Source organism: Frieseomelitta varia, unplaced genomic scaffold, assembly GCF_011392965.1.
Source record: "Frieseomelitta varia isolate USP_RPSP 00005682 unplaced genomic scaffold, Fvar_1.2 scaffold_912, whole genome shotgun sequence".
Lineage (NCBI taxonomy): Eukaryota > Metazoa > Arthropoda > Insecta > Hymenoptera > Apidae > Frieseomelitta > Frieseomelitta varia.
Window position 1 is genome coordinate 408,304 of NW_025110715.1, and position 24,098 is coordinate 432,401.

General features: G+C 42.5%; 1 protein-coding gene and 2 long non-coding RNA genes across 6 annotated transcripts in view; 2 read left to right on the forward strand and 1 right to left on the reverse strand.

Annotated features, from left to right (window-relative positions):
* Nucleotides 1–24,098, reverse strand: part of LOC122537544 (protein grainyhead-like) — a 195,060-nt gene that overhangs the window by 4,820 nt on the left and 166,142 nt on the right. For 2 of the 4 annotated variants that reach the window (XM_043670785.1, XM_043670784.1), the window contains exons 5-14: nucleotides 18,330–18,690; nucleotides 15,927–16,310; nucleotides 9,991–10,250; nucleotides 8,382–8,550; nucleotides 4,608–4,719; nucleotides 4,132–4,226; nucleotides 3,799–3,969; nucleotides 3,494–3,679; nucleotides 2,016–2,468; nucleotides 318–382 (exon numbers count right to left, since the gene is read on the reverse strand). In XM_043670785.1, the coding sequence (XP_043526720.1) occupies nucleotides 318–382; nucleotides 2,016–2,468; nucleotides 3,494–3,679; nucleotides 3,799–3,969; nucleotides 4,132–4,226; nucleotides 4,608–4,719; nucleotides 8,382–8,550; nucleotides 9,991–10,250; nucleotides 15,927–16,310; nucleotides 18,330–18,690 (2,256 nt within the window). The remainder of the gene's footprint in view (nucleotides 1–317; nucleotides 383–2,015; nucleotides 2,469–3,493; nucleotides 3,680–3,798; nucleotides 3,970–4,131; nucleotides 4,227–4,607; nucleotides 4,720–8,381; nucleotides 8,551–9,990; nucleotides 10,251–15,926; nucleotides 16,311–18,329; nucleotides 18,691–24,098) is intronic. The other 2 variants (XM_043670786.1, XM_043670787.1) reach the window with 2 other exon arrangements.
* On the forward strand, nucleotides 2,426–3,102 carry LOC122537550. The gene is made up of 2 exons (XR_006308641.1): nucleotides 2,426–2,528; nucleotides 2,932–3,102. It is a non-coding gene; the product is annotated as an uncharacterized LOC122537550 (long non-coding RNA).
* On the forward strand, nucleotides 4,617–5,228 carry LOC122537549. Its single transcript, XR_006308640.1, has 3 exons — nucleotides 4,617–4,747; nucleotides 4,838–4,901; nucleotides 4,997–5,228. It is a non-coding gene; the product is annotated as an uncharacterized LOC122537549 (long non-coding RNA).

Here is a 24,098-nt window from a genome sequence, read left to right on the forward strand (position 1 = left end):
ACGAGGAAGGATTCTGCAGGATAAACGAATGACAACGTTAAAACAGATAAAATAACAAGTGGCGACCAGAGATCAGCAGTATGTCACTAACCAAGAAAAAAAGCGATTGCAGGAAAAGAGAGAGACAGAGAAAGAGAGAGAGAGAGAGAGAGAGAGAGAGAAATATTATCGAATCAAAGGTATAAAGGGTGATCCCGGAAGTTAGGGAGAGACTAGCAAACCAGGCAAACGGAGAGAGTCAGGCAATGTCACCGTTATGGCATGCACTACTGTGTGGGCGGTGCATGCAAGTAAAGATGACACTCTACTAAACTTACCCCTTTGTGTTTTTGCGATAGAGGTTATTAATACTCGAGGATGCAATTTTGTACTTTGACTCAATCTGTAAAATAGAAAAAAGTAGAACATTAGAATTTTGACAGTGCTTGCGGACCATCGGTCTGGGTACTCGTGCTCGATAACTGAGGAGGTTTTTTTTTTCTTTTAAATCTTTTCTCTTTCCTTATAGCATGACGTGACACGCGGCGCTCAATGAAAACGAACAGACAAACAGATGTCAATTGACTGATAAGAGAAAGGGAGAAAGAAGCGAAGACAAAATAATGAAAAAAAAAAAACAGATGAAAGGAAGAGAAATATGAGAGAAGTGGGAGATCATAGAGATTTCCCGTTGCCTGCAGATCGAAAGCTTCATCGAACGATAATTCCAACGGAAATTGGCTAGCGTGAATCGCTTCTGTAGAAGCAACAACAAATGCACGGAGAGAAAGGAGGACGCGGTAAAAGATGAATAGAACGAGAGGTTGATAGATAGATAAATAGAGAAAGAAAGAGAGGGAGAGAAATCACGGTTCTCTTTTCCACTTTTTTCTTCTGCCACTTCTGATCGTTATTACAACAATACGAATTTGCATACGTGTACTTTGGACGATAGTGTCCAAAGTTAAAAAGACAAGAAAAAGAAAGTATAAAAAATGGCACCTCTAACGTCGAAACCATCGATCGTTTCTCGCGATCACAGGGGTTAATGATCCGTGCGCGCGATTCATCGCGCTCCGATCCGTATTAATTATTGTGAGGATTTTGGAGGAGTGATGCATGCGCGTTAATATTAATGTCAGCGAAATGGAACGGTGCAACAGGTATTAATTAAATGGTGTAATATGCCCTCACATGCATAGCTAATATTTATGTCCATATATTATATATAATATAATGAGTGTTTCTTGTATATCTCGTGTTATTCTCGCGCATCACTCATTAGTTATACAGGCGTCAAATCGAACGTGGAAAAGTGATAAATCGACCACGTCAAGACATCGTCACGAACGTTGAATTCTACGTGTCGCTTTCTAACCGAAGATTTGTTACCGTGCCGGTTTCAAAATGTTTCCGTACATTCGTCGGTATAAAACGTCGAATACGAGCGATATCGCCCGCTCACGAACGCACCCGGGTTTAACGTGACTGTACTTATACAACTATGTATGTATGTATATTTCTGCGAGTACGCAACGTACCAATTTCAGCGTGATTTCATCGTTATTATTTTCCTGCCTTTTAGGAACCGACCCGGGTGTCAATCCCAAGACCTTCGACGCCGATTGACACGATTACAATCCATCAGTCATTCCACTGTGTCCGCGACAAATACTGAAAAATCCTGGTCGAACAAGTGTGCCGAGAACAAAGTAGAACAAAGCGACCTCGATTGAAGTTTCATTTTCGAGGAAATCGAGCCTTCCTCAATTTCCACCAAAGAGAAACCTTCGTCGAGCGACAACTTTCATTCGACATTCTCGAGGTGTCTCTGTAACGTGAGAGATCACCCATTCATCACGACCTTTAATATGTCCCGATAGTACAATTAATCAAACGCAACCCCCGTTCAAGATGAATCTTTTTGATTCGTGGAATGGCTGACAAACGATGTACGTGTGAGTATGACTGACAGTGTCGATGCTATTTGGCTAATGTAATGTGTGTTTGATACAAAAATCCTTGACATTTCTTACAGCGTTCAACAGTCCCTGAATGGTTGGCGGTGTGACGTGCAACGGTGTGTATACGTCCTCGGATTCCTGGCGAACGTAGAGCATCACCCGTTCCTCGGCGTCTGCCGGACGTAAATGGGGTGGCTGTTGTTGCAGATGTAATCTGTTCCCGACTCCGGATACCACTGTCCCGGTGAGACCTGCTTGCTGCACTCCCTGCAGCACCGAGCCTTGGAGTTCCTGCACCTGCATCAGCAAGGAGTCCTTCTTGTCGTGCAGGCTAGTCAAATTGTCGGGCGGAAAGTGGTTGTGGAACTTGAGGGCTGGCAAGCTGGGTCTGCCGCAGGCAGGATAAGGGCTGCTGCCCCCCGCCTTCAATCCTCCGCCCTCGCCATTACTTAGGGACGATGTGTCTGTATCGCCACCGCCCCCGCCGCCACCTCCGTAGAAGCCCGACAACTCCATCGTCGAGAACTGTCGTGGAACAAGAAACATACATTTTTCCATCTCTTTTCGAACGAGCTACTTTCTGTGGTACGAACTACTGTGACAGACGATATTCACAGAGTTGGAATGTGGAAATAAAAAGAGAAATTTTTTCTATATTATTAAATACATTGAAATATACGTAACTGTATATATATATATTACGCACAGGCATTATATAAAAAATATACATGTAATATTTGTGGACAAACTTCTGTTTGTGTGTGTTTATTATTGTAAGCGTTTCTATTGAATAATGTAGAAAATATTTCTCTTTTCGTCTCTACATTCCAACGAATAATTGTCTCTCACTGTAGGTTGCAATTTTTGTCACATCCTATATGGTACCCAACGTTTTTTACAAAGTTTTTTTAGCCACTTTTTATAAAAATAGTCGGTAAAACACTGATTCTGAATTTTAAGTTTAGAGAATTTTGTATTTGTTGTACAGAGTATATATTTCTGAGGTGCGGACTAGTTTCTCGATTGGGTACTGCTCGTTCCCGGAAATCACTACGGTTTTTGTTATGGCGATGTAAGAGTTGCGGTTAGTGGAGAGTTTTGGCGGTGTTGAGAGCAGAGAATTGAGGTGGACAGACATATCGGGGACTATTTTTCATTAAGTAATTTGGTTAGTTTCGTTTTCGTTCGCGTCTAAGTCTATTGCAATTCTTGCCAGTTTTCGAGGCCTCAGACACGAACGACTAACACGTTCACGGCTTCCGTTGATGTAGTGAGCTCGGTTCGCGAGTCGAATTGTGTGTGGGTGTCCGTGAAGGTGTTAATGTTCGAGAAGTCAGAGTAATATTTTACTTTGGAGTAAACTGAAAAAGTGTTCTGAAGCATACAATACAATGGATACGATATTCTCTTAACAAACTACTAATATTTTTATCGTCATGATCGTATCTATGTAATTACAGATACAAAAAGAAAAAAAAAAAAGAGAAGAAAAGAAAGCAGAAACAAAGAGTTTCTTCAGCTTCTATTCAATCAGAAGTCTCGAGAAGTACCTTGTCTATGGTGTGCTCCGCCGGTGGTGAGAAGAGGACGGGAGGTTTATGAAGATCGACCATGGAATAGAATTCGCTGCGTTCCGTGACGGAATGGTAGAGCTCGTCGAGCTTTTTTCTACCGGTAGCCGTCATCTTTCTCTTTGCTGCTCTCCTCTCTTCGTCCCGAGTCTTTCTTTCAGCTCCCTATGCGTAAATAACACCAGAATGATTCATGAGTTCGGTTGGTTTTCGATTTGATTTTGTTCGAATCGCCGGTTGAACGACGTAACGAGGCTTAGAACAACAAGAAAAAGACCAGGCACCTTATCGCAGAACACTTTGATCTGGCAATAGCCACGATGCGAAGGTGGTGTGTATGTGTGGGTGTGCGGTGGCGGTTCCTCGTACGTGTCCACCTGGATGTGCAGAGGCAAACCTTTCACGCCTTTTTGACTGGAGAAATCGGTACTGAGACACTGCACCGCCACGTTTATCTGCAACGTAGAGGATACATGAAAATCATTCAGATAAAATACAGAGACCTTTATCATACGATTGTTGCAGCGTATGAATAAGCACAGTTCCATTTAAGTCTCCCATAGATCGTTAAATGCAAATGGAATCTCTTTAATGAACGATGAAGGATTCTCTCGTACCTTAGCCGAGGATTCGAGTGGGTTCCAATAAACGGCGATCGCATTGTGTGCAACTTCCTCTATGCAGCCTACCAGTCCCACGCTGTTCTTCGTGTCTGTAATGGTGTAGATTGTTGTCAGAGTTGCAAATCATTCTACGATGCGCCTCGAAAGGGCACGTTCTTTTCGTTTTCTTTTCGATTCTACATACTACACACTACATGGATATGACCAACGATACGGTTCTGTAATTTAATCTTACCAAATTCACGGCCGTCCCTTTATCGAGCGGCTTGCGCAAAAAAATATCAACCATACACATGTAGAATATGTGCGATACAACAACGTTATTATAGCGTGAGATTTATTTTTCGTTTGATGAATGCGTGAACTGATTAGGAGGTAATTGGAATGGCCGGTACGGTGCCGGGTTATTTGTTCGTGAGGTTGGTTTTAATGGTGGCAGAAAACTCGGTGATTCTGCACGCTTTACTTACCAGCATCGAGAATACGTTGCTTGACAGAATGTTGCCTTCCGTGCCAGAACTGCCACGCCTTAATCTCGTCTTCTGGGCTCTTCTCTTCTCGGAACATCAACATTACCACGCTCTGCGCGACAAAACATCAAGAAAACACCGTAAGTACTTTATTAAGCGTGATACTGTAAGGGCAGATGAATGGTTTCCGCTGACGCGTTTACTTCTGTCTTTTTTCATCTTTTTTTCAGCAACGGATTAAACAACTTTTTCGCCGCTACATTTTGCTAACACCAGCCTGTTGCTTTATTACAGGTACGCATAATGCACGCGTTTTTTTCAATGATTATTGTCACTTGTTCTTTTCTTCTTTTTATTGTAGACAAATTTTGCCTGTTTGAATGTTTTAGCCAGTAATTTCATATAGCAAACTCAGGTGGGCAAACGAGGCAAAACCACTGGTCTATTTGCAACAAACACTTGATATTCAGAGATCTAAATAAGTGTGGAGCTGATGGTAATGATGATCAGGTGGACTTGTATTGAGATAGAAAGTGACAATTATAAACGATCGGAGAAATAAATATGTAGAAAACATTCGAGCGAAATTCTACGATAAAGATATGTATTTATTCCATTCTTTTTTTATCGGTTCGATTTGTAAAGATGAAGAAAAACTGTCACGCAATATATAAAAGAAAGATGCATATGAAAGAATATGTACAGCACGAAGGAAATAATTTAGGAAAAAGCCAATCGCCGCGATTGAGTCAAGAATTTGGAATTTTAAATCGTGCTCGATTTGAACGATTACACGGATCATAAATTAGCGTAGCGTGTAATTATGTAACGTAGATTATAGATTCTAACATCGATAAGCTGCAATGACCGGTTGTGGCTGATCGCGGGAGATTTTTCAAATTTTATGCATAATGACGAGCATGACGCATCCGTCGGTATCATTTGCTCACAATGATCCGTTGGGACAATGCTCGGTCGGTAACGGAACACCGTCGCGGAATCTGCTGATGCATCGGTCGCGCGGCACGCGAAACACGAAATTCGCGTGAGCGTGGCATCGTTCGCGCGACACGAGGACACGCTCGAGCGAATGACGGTGCTCACAAACACACACACACACAGAGAAACGTTTAATAAATCACGGCGTACCGTATAATCCAGTAGTATAAATTACAACATTCGACACTGTTAATTCCCAATAAACGACCATATATTCAAAGATAACCGTGTTTTCAACGTTTTTCCGCCGGTAATCTATCCAGTCGAGCAATCCGGATACATTAATAAAACTGTCGCAAATGGGTAAGGCGCAATTATATTGATTAATCGGGAAAGAGGCAGAGGCGACAATTTTTCTGTACGTTTCGCGCCCAATATCGAACGACTAATCGAACGACGTCATCGACGTTCGATTAATATGGCGGTCCTAGGTCGTTTGTAACCGTCGTTTGTAGCGTCGCGTCACTGTAATTACGGGATATAACGTTTCGGTGCACTGGATCGCGGCTCAAGAAAAGTTTTATGGAGTGTTAAAGATTGCGTGGTAAACTAAGACAGAAGGTATTTAAGCAAGTTCATCGTGATCAATTCGAAGTAGAGGTATGCGTGACCGTTAATACCTTTCTTGGCTGTTAGACTAAATAGAGAAATGATCCTTTATGTAGTCGTTCTTATCGTGGAATTAATTAACGAGTGACCGTCATAAATGTCCAAGCGAGATTTCAGGTTCGTAGACTATCTATTCAAACGATTTGTAAATATCGATATGACGGTAGAATGACAACGATCAGTAGAATACGAGAAAAAAAAATCTAGATTTTTAATACTGAGAGTGTACTAGAAAAATATGTCTAACAGAAGAATGTCGTCTTTATAATAAAAGATAATATAGAGTGTGCGTGACCAGCCTCGTCAAATAGAGACTTCTATCCCGTGTCTATCTAGTTCCTTACTGTCGCGTCGTTTAAACTACGAGATCAGATAGCGTTAACCTTCGCGGACCAGTTTGCAACACGTGTCTCCGGGTGGTTTTCGCGGGTTAACGTTTCTACCGTGAGCCGCGTGCAGATTGCTGACAAATAATTCAGAATCAGGCAACCGGTGTGTCTGTCAGAAGGTTGCTAATGAAAAGTCAGCGTTGCTCAGCCACCAACGATAACTGTGGGCTTCATGCGAGCGTGACATCGGTTGCAACGACAGAAGCACGCTTCGCTGCGCAGACCGGTGCGCAGTCATGTTCCCTACCGACGTTGCTAGGGAATTTTTCGTGATTCGGGTGAATGGACGAAGAATTACGCGCGCCGAGGAAATACGAGTTTATTCAAGAGCTGAGATGTAAGAAAGACGGAGAAAGTGTTCGACGCAGAGGGAATTATTCTGCGATAACGAGACGAGGAATGTCTTAATATAATGAACTCTGAAAATTTTTCCACAGTTTCGAATACGTACATTACGTGATGAACAGTTCGAATCGCTTTGGCCGTGGTTGGCTGTTTGAAACTTTTGAAAATCTACGTGTCACTTGGTGCTATTTTTTCAAAGAAGATTCGCGCGAGCTTAGTGTCGAATTGAAACTTTCGAAGTTGAAATTGAGTTTCGAATGCTCTTTATTAATTATATTATCGAACGTAACGAGTAGTGTAGTGAGGTGAATGTGCAAGAGCAAGAGGGACAGAGCTATAGGGGAAACAGTGGAAGATAAAGAAGGCAGGCTAAATACCGACAGAGACGGAAGAAAGGAAGAATAACGGTGCAGAGGTAGATTGGAGTGTAGTAGCAGTAGAAAAGGACAGCGGTCGCAGCTAAACGTAAGTGCGAATAAAGTAAAATAGAGTAACAGTAGAGAGAGTGGAAGCACACGGATAAGAGGTGAATTTCTACTCGCGGTTGCCTGTATCGCGTGCATTCATGTCCGTGTATATGTAGCTAGTCTCTTCGACTTACTACTAACGGCTAGATTAGCAATTAACGAGGAAGTCGTAACTCCTTCCAGTGAAGGAGGTAAAAGAAGGGGGAAGAAAAGAATCGGCAGCTTTATCAGAATGGAAATTGCTAACGGTGCGCCATACTGCCAATTAGAGTCGCGAGAACAAACGACCTCGTCCGACTTCTTCTTTCGATTCTCGACGAGCTGCGCGAATTCTATTGCTCGTAGGAGGAGAGCGAGCACTGCTAGAGGAATACCATTGCCTTTTACGCGGCAATATTATAGATCGCGGCCTATTACTATACTTTATTTATAGCCGTGTGTTTTTTGGCGCCAAGTTGCGCGACGTTTCCTGCGCGCCGCCATTATGGCGAACGCTAGAGAGCATTTGTCAAATTCGAAGCGCGTATCAAAGACGCTTGCGTTTTGTTGTTAGTCGTTATTATTTTCGTTGAACAACAATGTGAAATATTATCGCTGCTCTAATTCGTTTCGTCGCTCGCCAGGCATATTTTATTTTTCCCTTTCGCCTTCCGAATAAGCAATCCATCTACCCATTATATGGCGTGCAACATCGCCGCATTTACGATACGATCATAATTTATCGCTAAACGAAAGCATTACGTTACTCGTAATTATTAGCTGCACCGTTTGTATTTTTATTTCATTCGTAAGAGGTTACCGATTAATTGATTGAGAACTGAAGTTTTCAAACTAGACTCAGAGGTAACGAATGATGTTGATCGTGATAGACATTTGCATAATTATGATTACGTGATTGATGATTGATTTATGGTGAATATCAGAGTTGGGAAAGATCGTTTTTAAACAGATAGTTTTTAATTTACCTTAACAGTCTGTCCAGCCTTTAGAGTTGGCTTGTCCGGATCAGGGACGTAATCCAGCGTGATCCCATAGAATTGTCCCTTGTTGATATACGTGATTCTGTCGTCCTCGCGACGCTGCGACGTGCTAATTGGCGACTCCAAATGATACTTGAACCCATAGGCAGAGAATCTACGTTTCAAACCATATATTATTAGAAATCATTCTTTTGTCCGCTTGAATAATTTGACGTATACTGACAGTATTGATTTATTTAAGAAGTCGGTATCAGAATCCGATCATGGCTAAGTTTTTCCGTCCGTTAATCACAAAAAGCCTTTAATTTCCATATGTTATATATGTCCATATATTTTCATGTAATTATGTTGTGATCGGCGTACGATTTTTTTCCATCTTTTTTTCCTACTTAGCATACGGGGAAATATAATGAGTTCATAATTGCACGACGTTGACACTTCTATGTATTTTAACTTATTATTTATAATTCCGTTTTCATTGGATCTTATTTGCGATTTTCGTCGCAAATATTCCGCAAGAATGGCGTTAGTCATCGTGACGCAACCAAGGTGCCATTTCATTGTCTTCGAATCTTTTGTATTGAATAGCGTGTACACGTTGCCAGGAAAATCGTAGTTTCCATTACAATCAGTATTTTGAAACATTCACTCAGTATCGTTAAAAAAGAAAGAAAAAGAAGAAAACACAAGAGTTCTTTACATCCGACAGATTGGAAATCTGCGTGACTAGTTACCAGATCGGGGATCAAATTCTGATTATTAAATTAAACGAAGTTAGAAAATTAGGAAGTACCGAGCGTAAATTGTACGTAATATTCCTCGAGTACTTTCGAGCAAAGTAGGCAAATAACCGACCGTGTATGCGTGTCCGCGGAAAATAATCGCGATGTTAAAAACAAGTTAAAAACGAAAATCATTATCTTAAACTTTCACGACTGAAATGTCCAAGCTATTTTCTAACACCGATTACCGACGTTCCATTACGCGAATTTGCGCCCAACTACCAGTTTCTCTCGAGAGACGACGACGCGATTAACCCAGGCCAGTCATTCTAAATATAGTGCCGCGAAAAGCGAAATAAAAGGCACGATTATCCTTATCCGAGGGAAGCTTTTCCCCAGTGGCGGAACGATGGCGTATCGCGGCCATAGGTACGTACACACAACCGACGAACTTTCCGCCGCCGACCTATTATCTTTATCTTGCGCGACGACACGCGTCGCGCTTTTGTATTCGCCGCGTTTTTTTCTGTCACCGGCCGGAGAACAACCGGGGCAGCGTGGTGCGTGCGAGCCGATAACCCCAGCCTGGCCAGGGTGAATGGCCTACGAGCCTCCTGTTCTCCACACCGACGCCTACCTTGCAAGCCTCATTACAACGTATCTTTGTCAGTTTTTTTGCTTACCGCAAAGACTCTCCCTGTTTATTTTCACTCGGATGCAGAGGATGATGCCGCTCTTTTCAAGCACAGGGGAAAGAATTTTAAATCAATGTCCAAAATTGAGAACACTGAATCCTTCAGATTAGATGAACAAACGAAAGAGAAAGAAAATTTTCAAACAATGATAAGAACAGCGTGTAAATGGATACTTACATTTTTGGTATCTGGATTTTGTCCGCGTCGTTCTGCCTGCCGAAATCGTGCCAAGGTCGCGACCTCGGAGGATTCGGGTTAGGGTTCGGGTTGGTCGCCGCCGAGGAAACCAAAGCACCGCGTTGCACTTGCGCTTGAGCGTGGCTTTGCTGCAGCTGCAGCTGCAACGGTTGATGGTGTATCACTGCGCCACTTTCGAGGACAACGGCGGCTCCAGCGGCCGTTCCACCGGGACATAATTCCGTGTAGTCGAAGGAGGACTGCACGAAAAAAGAAACCACGTTTCCCTCCGTTAGTAATTCGTTAACGTACAATCAAACGAGAGACAGTGAAATTTCCGATAAACTGGGTAATTGGATAACAGATTTACCTAGCCTGACCCTCGTACATTTCCTATTCCCCTTCTAGCCAGTGTGTACTCGATAATTATCGGTCTCCGAATAGAAATTATACATCTCAGAAATCTGCCGCGAAATGCTGACAAGCGTTCACGCTCGTTTCCTCAATTATTAATCCTTAACCGATTGGGATTCGAACGACTGCCGATTGCATAACGACCAGCAGCGTCTTACCAACAGCCACGCTCTGACGAAATTTCACTAACAACTTTACACGAGTCGAGTTTGTCAATTTGAACGGTTTGGTTGGTTTCGACATTTATTAATAAAACGAACAAGCCCTACAAATTTTCACATATATTTTTCTCACGTGTGTTAACAAACTTCTCCAAAAGTTCCATTCCTCTCTCCCTCTTATCTTTCGATAAGATGATCAATGAAAATTATCGATCAGAAGGACCAACCACCAGCTTTCGCATATTTTGCAATCAGTGCAGCGCGCAAGATGCAATCAGTCGTTCGCCTTTGCTCAAAGCGAAGGATAAAGGACAGGAGTAGCAGAATACGCGATTGCGGTCTCGTAAAATTGAGCAGCGTCGGCCGCACGCGCTCCCACCGGTACCGGTGGTTTGTTAATAAGCGGTCCACCAAACGGTTTATTCCCTCGTACGTCTTCATGGGAGGGTTCTCGACGAATGTTGGCTGAAGGAACGTAACGCGGTTACCGCAGCTCGTTACTCGACCTGATGAACGGCATCGCGGAAGCTATCCATTCAGCCGGGGGAAGCAACCGAGAGGCAGCAACGAGATCGCGTTTGTCGCGGTTTTTCCACAACTGGCAGCAATACTCGACTACCTCCCCCATCGTTTCGCGGTTATCCTGCCGAATGAACAACGCGGTTGCCCGCCATCCGTAATTAGGAATAATAACATCCTCGCTTTTCCATTCTCATTTCATTCGTTCTTCGTCGACTAATTACGCCTGGGAAACGTGTGCGGCTCGGACGTGGTTTTCTCTGGTTTAATTGAATTTACAACAGTCGCCTCGATCGAGCGAACGATGGAAAAACGAAACGCACGATCGTCCGAAGGTTAAACGCGATCAAGAATTTTAAATATCGACGATATCTAACTTCCTCTCTTTTTTTCCTTTTTATCCCGCGTTTTTCGTTCGATCGCTCCGTTTAATTACGTTCTAAGGTGGAATGTTATTTATTATCGATCGTTTTCCCATTCTTTGCATAATCGCTTGGTAGTTGACGATAATTATTCCTCTGTGCGCGACGCTGAAACATGCGTAACGTGCACGTGTCGTCGCGTGTTTTTTTCTTTCTTTTTTTGCGCGCGCGTGATGTCGATTTTTGCGTGATCACGACGTGGACAAAACCTTAACACGTTATGTTAATAATAGATCGCCGATGTTTAGCTTGTAAAGAAATTTAAAGAAAATGGGAGGATTGAAAATTATAGCGTCGAATTGGTCTATTTCTATTTGATACAATTTCCTTCGCGAATTTGCATAAATATTACGCTCGTAACCGTTGATACAGTTTATAATATATTGTCTTTGTCGTCGGGCAGCGATTTTTTTCGTTTCTTGTTCCATTTCTCGTCGCAATTGATCCACGACTTTTGTTCTCCGACAAACTTTGTGTCAAATTAAATGGACAGGAGAGATTCTTTCGAGCAAAATTGATACAGTCGCGAAATTTATAGGATCGTCAAGTATTTCCACTTGTAACAGAAAATTGCGAAACGCAGAAAAATTCTTGCCACGTTTCTAAATAATCTCAACGATCGGTTTAGCCACAACGATCATTCCACTATACGAGATCGACTTTTTCTACTTTCATTTCCCTGTTTTCGGTTTTCTTTTGCCATCGATTTAATAAGCAGCCTTAGTTTACCATCGAACGACGAAATAGGCCAATCAAATTTACAGCGCTTTCTATTATCCGATGTATTAAAACTTTCGATTACGATGAATAGAAACATGTCACTCAAAAATTGAAGTCATGTTCATTTTTACATAAACGCACGATCCAAAGAAGAAAATTTGCTTTGGTCGTTTCTTGAAAGCGGCGTAGGTTTTACCTCGTTTTCAAATTTAGAGCCTAGAAAAATTGATGCTAACTTTCGTGAAGATTTACTCGTATCATATCATCTTCGGATACTTGTATCTTCCTGAGTGTAAATAATTTCGCGCTGGACGTTGACGAACCGGCATTTTTTTCATTGCTGTAAGGTGACTTGTGTCACTTTCAAAGTAAACGTGACTGGTACACGTGTAGAGAGCGCGACGATTAAATTGATGTGGATTTTGAAACGAAGCTATTTAATCTTTCGTTTTGTCAGAGGTGTTTTTCGTTCGGTATTTCCGCAACCCGTAGCGAATATTACACGGTGTACATGTACACATGTACGTAAACACGTTGGAACGCCACGTGCAGCGTAACCTGCTAGCATACAAGCTCATACAAAACTCTCGGAGATTTAATCCGTAATTACAAGCCTCGCGACGTGCCTGTGCTCTAATGTAACTTGTTCTCTCCGCTTTGCCAGCTGGCTCCTATCGAGGAAGTCATCGATCCACGGATCGGCCTTTGCTTATCCGAAATCACGTTATCCGCGAAGCGAGACTAGAACCATTCGAACTATCGAAAGTAGCAGAAATAGAGAAACGGCGAGGAATCAACAAAAAAAAGTAACAAAGAGCTTAATATAGTCGCTGGTATTCTGAGTTCGTGGGTTTTATATAACAGTTACGAAACATAGTTGCCTGTACACGTCTCGATGTATCAACAAATTTACAACCGTAATCACGTAGCGCGTTACGAAATTTCGTTAATTATCTTATCCGAAATTACGGTTGTCCACTGAACTACCGAAATTGGCAAAAATAGAGAAACGAAGAGGAATCGACAAAAGAAAGTGACAAATAAGGTATCTATAGTTACGAAACATGTTTCAAATTTACAAAGGTGACCGCGTGTGTTACCAAAAACGGGGTGCCAAATGCGTTAATTATCTGAAATTATGCTATCCAAGGGAGACTGAACGAACGAATCGAAAATCGCAGAAACAGAGAAACGAAGAAGGATCGACAAAAGAAAGCAACATAGAATTTAAACGTTTCAACGTATTGACAAATACGACACGTACGAGGAAAAGCAATCGAGAGCGTTTACTTTGGATAAACGAAACGAAAAAACGGCACGGGGGAATGCCGACGACGCGACGATATAAAAAATCGAATAAAAGCGAGAAAGGAAAAGAGGGAAGAGAAGGAGAGACAGAAATGAGCGCGTAAAATATTTTAATTAGTAGCTCGGCGATAGATAACGAGCGACGCTGACGGACGAACGATCCGCTTTTATTTTCAGCAACGAGCTGTGCAAGCAGAGCAGAACGGAACGCGCGTGTGCTTTCTAATTCGTAATGTCAACCGCCATGCTAATGACTTACTCGCGCGGACAAGCCGCCCGTTGCCCCCCGTCCGACGATTAATGTTTCCGGAAGCGGCCGATTACGCGTGACAACCGAGAATACGTGGGAGTGATGAATCGCTTATGGCCACGGCGCGGCTTCGACGGCCGCGAAAATTATGCGCCGGGATCCGCGAGAAACTAGCCCCCCGGAGGCCAAATAGGCGTCCAATTTGCCGACCGATGTCGACCACTCGACTCGCCGCTCGATTCATTGTTTCCGCGCGCGATTTTCCTTTCCACGCGCCGCGAGTCTTCTCGCGATTCATCGTAAGTTTCTCCGACGATTTTCTCTCGAACTACTCGAGGGATTTATCCAGTCGGTTTCCGTCTCGAAGCATTGGTTTCTTTTTTTTAACTCTTTGACTTCGCGGCGCACCGAAATCATCGACATACACGGCGTGATATTTCGCGTGTCACTAGTGTTTATCATATTCACTTTCTTTTCTTCTGGCCAAATGTTTCTCGGGTATATATTTAGAAAAACAACGAATTATAAAACTGATCACAAATATATATATATATATATATATATATATAAATTATAAATATATTTATATAATTATATATAAATATGTAATAATTATAATAATTATATATAAATATATATTATATAAATATAATAATTATAATAATTATATATAAATATAATAATATAATAATTATATAATAATTATAATAATTATAAATATATTTATATAATTATATATAATATTTTATAATAATATAATATAATATAATATAATAATATAATAATTATATAATAATTATAATAATTATAAATATATTTATATAATTATATATAAATAATATATATATAAATTATTTAATAATAAACTTATAAAATAAATAAACACTTGCGTATGCAATAAGTGCGAAGAAATAAGTTTATAGTGTACGTGAGGGTGTACATTTCGTAGTCAAAGAGTCAAAATTTACGAGAAGCGTCGCGACAAGCGAGTTGACGTCAGAGAGGATTGGCTTCGAAACAAACGTTCGCGATATCAGCGCGAACCATTTAAAATTATCGAGCAGGTGGTAAATGGGGCCGTAATAAAGCGATAAATAGAAGTAATTCGCCGTCGATAATTTCCACTGATAGACGGTGGTGAAATTTCAATTTCGAGTCTCTTGATATTCGAACCGAATTAAAACTGACGTCAAAGTGAATATCTCCGTCGCTTGTAATAATCGCTGCCAATTCGAGTTCGTTCCGATTGCGTTTTCTCTCAACGATTTCCGGCCAAAGGCGGGGGAGAGAAACGTGGCAGTTATTACAAGATTCCTGTCGATTACGAGACAAACGCGACGATATTCCTGATGGATATGCGTTGTTGATTATGCAAATCGTGGTATCGCTGTATCGTTGCCAGGCCGTGTACGTTCTGCTTCAGAGAGTACGCAGAAGATTATCGTACATGGAGGAACTTATATCTGCGGCGATACGGGCGCGATAAACGTTCAACGTTCGTTGTTTGATCAAATGGCGTCCTTCCACTTAACAACTAGACACAAAAGGGAATGGAATAATTGAAAGGAAAGGGATGTCTCTTCCTGGAGGAGGACAGGAAGAAAGAGAAGGGGAGGGATCTTTGTCTAGCGTCCAATAATAGAAACGAACTACCTGACGCGCAATATTTGAAAGATTAAAATTTCCAGCCTCGTTCGAGCTGTAACGACGATTTTGTCCATCTGAATTATTCAAACTAATTAACATTCGAGTGTCTGAAGACAGACCTTGCCCTGTCGTGGAATTAATGATCGATCGGCATATTAGATTTTAATGGAAACGTGGTGATAACATTCCTCGAGATCGAGCGCCGTGATCGAGGAACACATATCGAGGATCACATATATATATATATACAAGATTGATCTCCTTTGTGTCCGTAAATCGCGTACGTTCCACGCACGGGACAAATAGAATTGAATTTCAACGCTTGCAATCCTTATCTCGCGATCGTGATTAAATTATTAAAAATTGCGCGTTACGTTACGCGTGATATTGCGTACGAATAAACAGAGAGAGAGAGAGAGAGAAAGAGTATAGTATTCACTATAGTCTGGGAAGCGAACGAAAGTGGAATGATTATCGAATTAGGACACAACTAACCTGATGGAGCGCCGTGGGTGGATGATGATCTTGCCTGGGCGTGACCGCGTCCGCGCCGATGCCGGAGTCAGGGCTGGGAAGATCAACGGTCAGGACTTTGCTGCTGCTCGAGGACGAGCGTATCGCGTGTGTCGTCGTGTAAGAGCTTGGCACAACCTCGTACCTCGTGTACGAAGCGGTCGTGGTGGACAACGAGGACGAACTCGAGGACGCCAACGGTGGTAGAGCGTCGCCGGTTACGTAGACCGCTGTCGCCTCCTGGTGCAATCCGCTCGGGTTCCCAGCATTCGCCGCGCCCGTCGCCGAGGTCGACGTGTACGCCGCCGACTGCAATCGTGGACTGCACGAGCTGTAGGGATCGTAGGGGCTGCCGTACTGTTGTACCTGAAATTTTTTATTTCGTTTATTTCGCTTCGTTCGTTTGTAAACCGGAGATTTTGGTTTCTTTTATTTCTCTTGTTCGTTCATCCTTTAACCTCTTGCGCTGGGAATGACGTGTCACGCACTTTGAGAATTTTTTCTCAGTTCTAAGTATATTTAAGTATAATCCAGGCAAAACAAATAATAAATTTGTTAAATTACTTATCAATAATTTCTATCGGGTGATATCGTACCGACGAGTTCGAAAAGAAAGCGGCGAATTATTGTATACGGTTTTGGTCGTTCGTTATGGTCCGCAATCAGTCGCCAGTGCAAAGAGCTAAACCTCTTGCGCTGAAATGACGTGCCACGCACGTCGAGAATTTTTCGTCCCAAAATTGCAACATTTTCTCAGTTTTAAGTATATTTAAGTGTAACCCAGGCAAAACAAATGACAAGTCTATTACTTCTTAATAATTTCAATCCAGCGATATCATACCGACGAGTTCAATAGAAAAAGAAAGCGACGAAATAATTGTATGACGGTTCGGTCACTCGTTACGGTCCGCGAATCAGTTGCCAGCGCAAGAAGTTAAATTGATATCCCTGAAATTCTCTATTATTTTTATTTCTTTCATTTATTTACAAACCTGGAATTTTTGCATCTGAAATTTTCATTTCTTTCGTTTCTTTTCTATTCATTCACAAATAAATCGCGCGAAATCGTATTTGGAATCAACGAATTGCAAGAATTTGATTTCTTTTTATCGTCACGAACTGAATTTGCGAATCAAGTAGTCTAGCTAACCGCGACCGATCAGGATTTCCATAGAAATGTATAGGGCGCCGTGAGGTATTCGTTTCGAGGTCGCGTGCTTGAATATCCAGAAACTTTTATCTAGATCTAGAATTAGATAGCGTCAAGTGGGTTTGTCATAATGGATTGGAGATAATGAAGCTTATTTGTATCGGGCGCGTATATCTAGATCGGAGCAGGCAATGTCATGTTTTTCTTCTTATTGGTTTCGATCTGCTGGTCAGGTATTTTAATCGTAATGGAGCGCAGACGGATTTGATGGAGTCCGGTGTTGGATAGTGTCACACGCATTTATTTATCGAGGCAGGCCGAGTGCATGTGTGTGTGTCTGCCGAGACACGCACGTTTTACTAAAAGATCGGATTGAAATCCTGAAAGTTACTGTGGCACGGATTTGCCACGATAATGTCAATAATCTCTGTCAGATTTCTTTCGGATTTCGACTCGTTTCTTTGTCAGAGAAACGAAAAATCGAAGCTTCAAATATATTTATTAATTTCCAGCCATCGTTTCCTTTTAACGTAACTCAACGTAATTTAGTGCGCCTATTTAAGAATTTCCTCCATCACGCAGAGATGGGAAGTAATACTTGATTTGACAACTTGGCTTATACAGCTTTTACTTGTTGTCGTATCGTTATATGTATACGTTGTAATAACTCTGGAGATGCTAATAGCTCTGCTTGTGATTCTCGAATTTTCACAAATGAGATCGATTTCAACAAACAAGACTCTGAAGGGATATTTAAATCCGAAGGAATATTTAAAAGAAAATCCGAACCAGGAAACAATTTTTAAAACGCGCACTCTCTTTCTTTACCTTTTTCTACAAGCACTCAGTTTCAATAGCAGAGTGAATAAAAAATCTTATACCGTTCCATCATACTTCGTCTGTTCCAAAATAATTAAGCGTCCACATTATTACGTACTTTTATTTATATCAAGGTTAGAAGATCGATCGATTATTAAATGCAAATACAAATGGAGACATTCGAGAAGGTCAGAATGTATGGAATTTACAAAGGAGGAAGTGATTGCAAGCTACCGCATTTCGCCAAACGGTAGATCACGCTCTAACGTTAACGGATATTAGCAAGAAACATGTAAATTCGTGATAAGTTTGTTTTCAAATTCCTTTAAAAAGGACTACGTTTGTAAATGAAAAGTTGAAGAAGCATGAAGTAGAAAGCACGGTCGCAAATATTGCGAGAGAATAAGTAGTCTCACCTGTAGCTGATGCTGATGATGATGGTACATCCCCGGTGGCGTGGGGCTGTCCGGTTGCGCCTGTTTGTGCCTCTTGCTGGATTGTTGCGCCCCTCTCGACGAGCTCAAGTCCTCCGGTTCCCTCTTGACTCCGGTGATGCCGGTGCTCGAGGAACCGTCGTGTCTGAGGGACTGCGGGCTGAGCGGAAGCGGAAGGCCACCCTGTAGGCTCTGGCCAGGACTGTGCGACTGCTGATTGTACTGATGAAGGAAGTGGTGTAGTTCCCCTCCTCCAGCGCCTTCGCCACCTTCCATGCGATTCGTCGAACCGGAACCGGAGCCAGGCGCCTCCTGCACCAGCAGCTTCTGGCCCATCACACCCCTTCAACAGTCCGTGGAGAATCGACCTTTAACTACGGTTCGCTTTGTGCCTCGACATTATCAATTCGAATCGAGATCGACACCGATCGATTGCCAAGCGCGCACGTCGAATTATTTCCTAGCTCTGTTTGCGCATCTTTGGGAACTTCTCGAAGTTGGAAACGGGTGCAAGCCAGTGCCTTTCGACTCTTTGTTGTTTTTTTTTTTTTTTTTTTTTACAAGAGACAGCAACTTTCGATCGCTTGGAAAATCATTTATCCTGTTTCCGAGTCGAGGATAATGTCGCAGTTATCAAACAAAATTTACCACGGCTACAATGTCGGATCCTCCGATTGTCTCGAGCGACATTTGAAAGTTTTCCAATTTCGAAAGACAATTCCACCCGCTCCCCTTTGATACATCAAGTTGAATTATCTAAAAGGATCTCACGCGAGTCGGGCATGAGCTCGACGAAACCGATTATGTAAATTGTGTTCATAAAAAAAAAAAGGGGGGAAAAAAGAAAGAAAAGAAAGGAGAATGTAATAAACGAGACAGCACGCTTCCGTTGCCAGTGAGGTTAAATAGGTGCGATATAAACCACGCTGGACGACGTTGTTTTTATTATAACGCGCTCTCGTCGATAAGTTAATCACAGGCGAGCTTTCTTTTTCTCTGGTCTCCTTCGCGAATGGATAGATTTTAACGTTCCGCTGATACGATAATGATAGGTTTTTCAAGGAGATCGTTCTCTTCTCTCTCCCTTTTTCGATCGCGCTCGGAATCGTTTGCTCGTTGAATCTTTATCCACGCGGTGGGAAGTTGCAATAATGTTAATACGGCATTAACGTTAACGAGCACAACGATTTATTGTACAACGCCGTGTTTTACGACGGAGGCAGGCATCGGGATGCTGGATCGACGTCCACAACGTCGACGTCCGCGGTACATTTGTCATTTCTCGCGTCCCGATGACGATATCATCGGCCACCTCGCCGCCTAACGTTCCTGCGCGAATGAATATAATTAATTCATAGATTTTCAAGGTCCGTCACGGCGGCTAAACGGCGTAATGTGTCTCATCAATAACGGTTATGGCGCGGCTGTTTCGCAATAGTGGCTTTTCTCGGTAAAAAGCGGATATAAAGGCGAATAAATATCTGCGTCTTCCAATCATTACTAAATATAAAACGACGATGGACGTCGACGCGTTACTTTCTATCGTTTATCAGTTACACGCAGATTCGTTGTTTGCGAGCATTGTTTTATTAGTCGTGCTGCTTGCCCGGTGAATTTGAGGGAAAGTTTCACGTTCGCGCGAGCCGGTGGTGGCGAATATCTGTCGATGAAGACTGCAACACGAAGACGTTACAGTTCGTTGCAAATCTTCATGAAGAATCGAAAGACGTTTCAAGCAAAGACTGAAAACTAAAATAATTTGAGGTTTAGGTATTACACCCAGAGACTGAAACTGAAATATTGTGAGGTTTAGGTATTATACTGGTATTTGCTCCCATATTATCGTAATATATTTGGGAAATCGGTATAAGACGGTCGTACCGGTATTTGATGTCCACAACGGTAAAAATACCGAAATATATATCGGTACGGTATCGTTTTACTGACGAAAACACATTTTTCATTCTCTATGTACAGTGACTCTTATTAATATTCGGACATCATGCTATTCAAAATATTGTTGTGGATTTCGATTGTTTATAATAGTAAATTTGGATTAATTTTTTAATGATATAATAGAACATTCATTATAGTTTATAGTAACACAAATTTTATTTATTTATTGCACATACTTTCCTTAATATCAAACAATAAACTGAACTATGTCGAAACGTAGCGTGGCAAAAATATTCGGACATTTGGAGAACTACAATAATTGAACCTGAAAATTGTTATATACATAAACGATAATTGATATTTTGTTAGGTAGCCCTTAACATCTGCTAGCCGCTAATATAAATAAAATAAAAAAAACTAATAAAAAAGCTAATAAAAATAAGCAAAGTGTACGTGTATAAGCGTCATCAAATTTACTATCGACAGCTTTATGGAAACATTTAATGATTGTCTCCTTTTCTTTTTCTAATATATTAATATTTTATTTACCGGTATCGTACCGAAATACATCTACCGACCTAACATCGTTTTGATAGCATCATACCGGTATTCGCACCATTTCAGTTTCATCAAACGTAATCGAATAGTAACCTAAAAGTACCGATATCCGTAATACCGATTCGGTCTCTGGTCTCCTTTTTCTTTTCTAATATATTAATATTTTATTTACCGGTATCATACCGAAATAGAGCTATCGATCTAACATCGTTTTGATAGCGTCATACCGGTATTCGCACCATTTCGGTTTCATCAAACGTAATCGAATAATAACCTAAAAATACCGATATTTTATCGGTATCTGTAATAACGATTACGGTCTCTGGTCTCCTTTTCTTTTTCTAATATATTAATATTTTATTTACCGGTATTATATCGGTATTATACCGAAATACATCTATCGACCTAACATCGTTTTGATAACATCATACCGGTATTCGCACCATTTCGATTTCATCAAACGTAATCGAATAATAACCTAAAAATACCGATATTTCACCGGTTTCTCTGGTTTCAAGTGTTCGAAATTGATCGAGGTGATTTCGGCTTGATTCCAACGAAGTTCCAAAAAGAACGGAGAAAGGCTATCGAAATCATTGACACCGTCGTCGAATTGGTGAACACGGAATATTCCAGCCCACTTCCGCGCCTAATTACCATAAATCCTCACGACACGAGAGTTTTGCATGAGAAAGCTACTGTTCATAAATAACGAATCGTACGGTGTAGCTTCCTGGTTGTAGCACGCCGAAGGAGGTTCTCCGTTTCCAGAAGCCCGGGGCTCTGGGAACGGGCGGGAGAAGCGAGCGCCTTTCGAGCCTTTGGCACGAAACCGCGCCGCATCTGCCGAACCGCATCGGCAATAAAATTTTCTGGGCGCGGAAACGCGATTCGTCGAACGGTCGTATGTACGTAGCGCAGGGAAAGAGAATCGAGAGGATCGCGGGCCGACATTATGCGAAGTAGTTAACATGTTATATTTAGCATGATAATACGTATCCACAATACGGGGGACCCTTATAAACTGCCAACGCTCTCAGTGCGTACGAGAGCCTCCTTCCCCTTCTCCCTCTCTCTCTCTCTCTCTCTCTCGGTTTGCTCGCGCATTCTTTTTTTTTTTCCTTTTTATTCCTTCCCTTTTCTTCCTTTCCCTCCGCCAGGTTCACCGGTCTCTCTGACCTTCTCTCTCTTCTCTGTTTCTTTTCATCCAACGAACGAAGACAGGAGGCCGCGTGTCTCTTTCGTTCTCGTTTCTACCGCGTTGAACATCGCCACTGTGGTACCTACCCTACGGTCAGATGCTCCCGTACAATGGCTCTTTTTTTACACTTGATACCTGATCTCACTCGTCTAACCCTCTCTTCTCGGCTCTTTTTTTCCCCCACGTCTGCCCCTTGCAGAAAGCGCGTCGTGCTTTCTGTCTGCCGCCTTTCTGGCATCGTCTAGTGCTCCGTGCTCTCGAGGTCGACAGAGAACGAGACAGAGAAAGAGACACACGGGACAGCCAAATAAGAGAACAAATGAGAGAGAGAGAGAGAGAGAGAGAGACAACGGCTCGCTACGAAAGCGTGGAAGATTGGTAGAGAAAGATGGCGGGAACGCGACACGTCGTCGCCCTCGGCACACTTGTGCCTGAAGAGGTGCGGATAGGAGAACGATGGAAAAACGGCGAGGAGGAGACGGGACGCGTTTTTCTCTGTCGTACCTTCCGCGCTTCCTGCTCGTCTCATAGCCGGAGGCCTAAACGCCTGAATTGCACGCCGCCTCATGAATTCGGCTTACGTGAAACGGATCCAAGGATTCGGATTCGTCGTTGCGTCGTGACGCAAGGCGTTTGCCCCGCGCACATTTAATGCCACGCCGCGGTAATGCGATGCTAATCCTTGATGTAGGATCGCCGAGGATTCATGGTGATCGCGAATCCGCCCGGGGAGCTCACGTCTGCCGACGTGATCAGTTTAAGTCCGCTCTGCTTTGAATATTTTTCTTTTTTTTGGGGGGGCGATGTTCCGACATGAGACGAGGGGCCGATCGTTGACGCGTTAATCCTTCGAGGACGAGTTACTCCTGCATTTTGTCGGAAAATTCTCCTCGATGAATGAAATATGACTGACGTTTCATTTCTTTCTCTCAATTTCAATCGCGTTACTGTTCACCGACGATGAACGTAAGGAAACCGCGAGGCGGAAATTTCGAGTTGCTAAGCGAAGATTCTCCGACTCGAGAAAAAGAATACGATGTCGATGTCTCTCCGAGAGAGTTGAGCAAAGTGATACTCAAACAGGTTGACGATTGAGTCTCAGTGTCAGGACATTTCAATTTCCCCCTTTTCGTTCCGATAATTTACTAAACGCCGCAAAATCTCGACGCTTGGAGACTGGTCCGAGGCGATCCGTTATAACGTGGCTCCGATAATTGCGCCGATTTCCTGTTAGGAATCCACGCGACGTTTCTTCCACGAGAATTTTACAAATTCTCAAGCTCCTTTCTCGATATATGTATATACTGTCCAGTTGATCAATTTATGACTCATAACGTACATACGTTCTGGAACTTTCAAAATTTCTATACCTATACGAGAGTGTTGACGCAGAGCCATGGTCGCCTCGCGAAACAGAGGTAAATCACAGGTCGCGAGGAAGGGAAGAAGGGAGGGAAGAAATCGACGGCTGCGGCGGCACAGTTTAATCACCTCCCGATGCGGTAATTCTCAAGCCGGTTTCCACGAATTCATGAATTCGACCCGCGTGTTTCCCCCCGTACACGGACGAGCAAATTATTCCACGTAACGTTACACGACCGCGCGCCGTTTTTGCCGCGTCGCCGCGCAACCAGCGCGCCGTGTTTGCGTTTGCGTTCGCGCGCAAGAGGCAATTATGCACTTACGGTGTGGCACTATCGACAAGACAGACGTACCGTACGAGCTTTCAGGTCGCCGGGTCACCGTTGGAGGGTCACCGTCTGCGAGCACGTACGTACATTCGAACGCTACAGTCGATTCCGGGGAATCGAAACTGTAGAAACTCAGCGAGATTCTTAAATAGAATCCTCCTATCCAAACTCTATTTACGTGGATCTAGATCAGTGACTTTCAATCTTTTTGAAAGACCATGCCTCGCCTGAGCATCTCTGAAATTCTGATAGTAACAAAACAGGCTCGCGTCAGAATCACGAAAACAGCGAGTTCACCGAGTGACATCGTTACAGCTTTCGACGAGGGAAATCTCTGAAAATTTCAACAAGCGTACCATCTACGTGAACGTAACAAGTAGTCTCAACGAGCAGTCTAAATTAGCC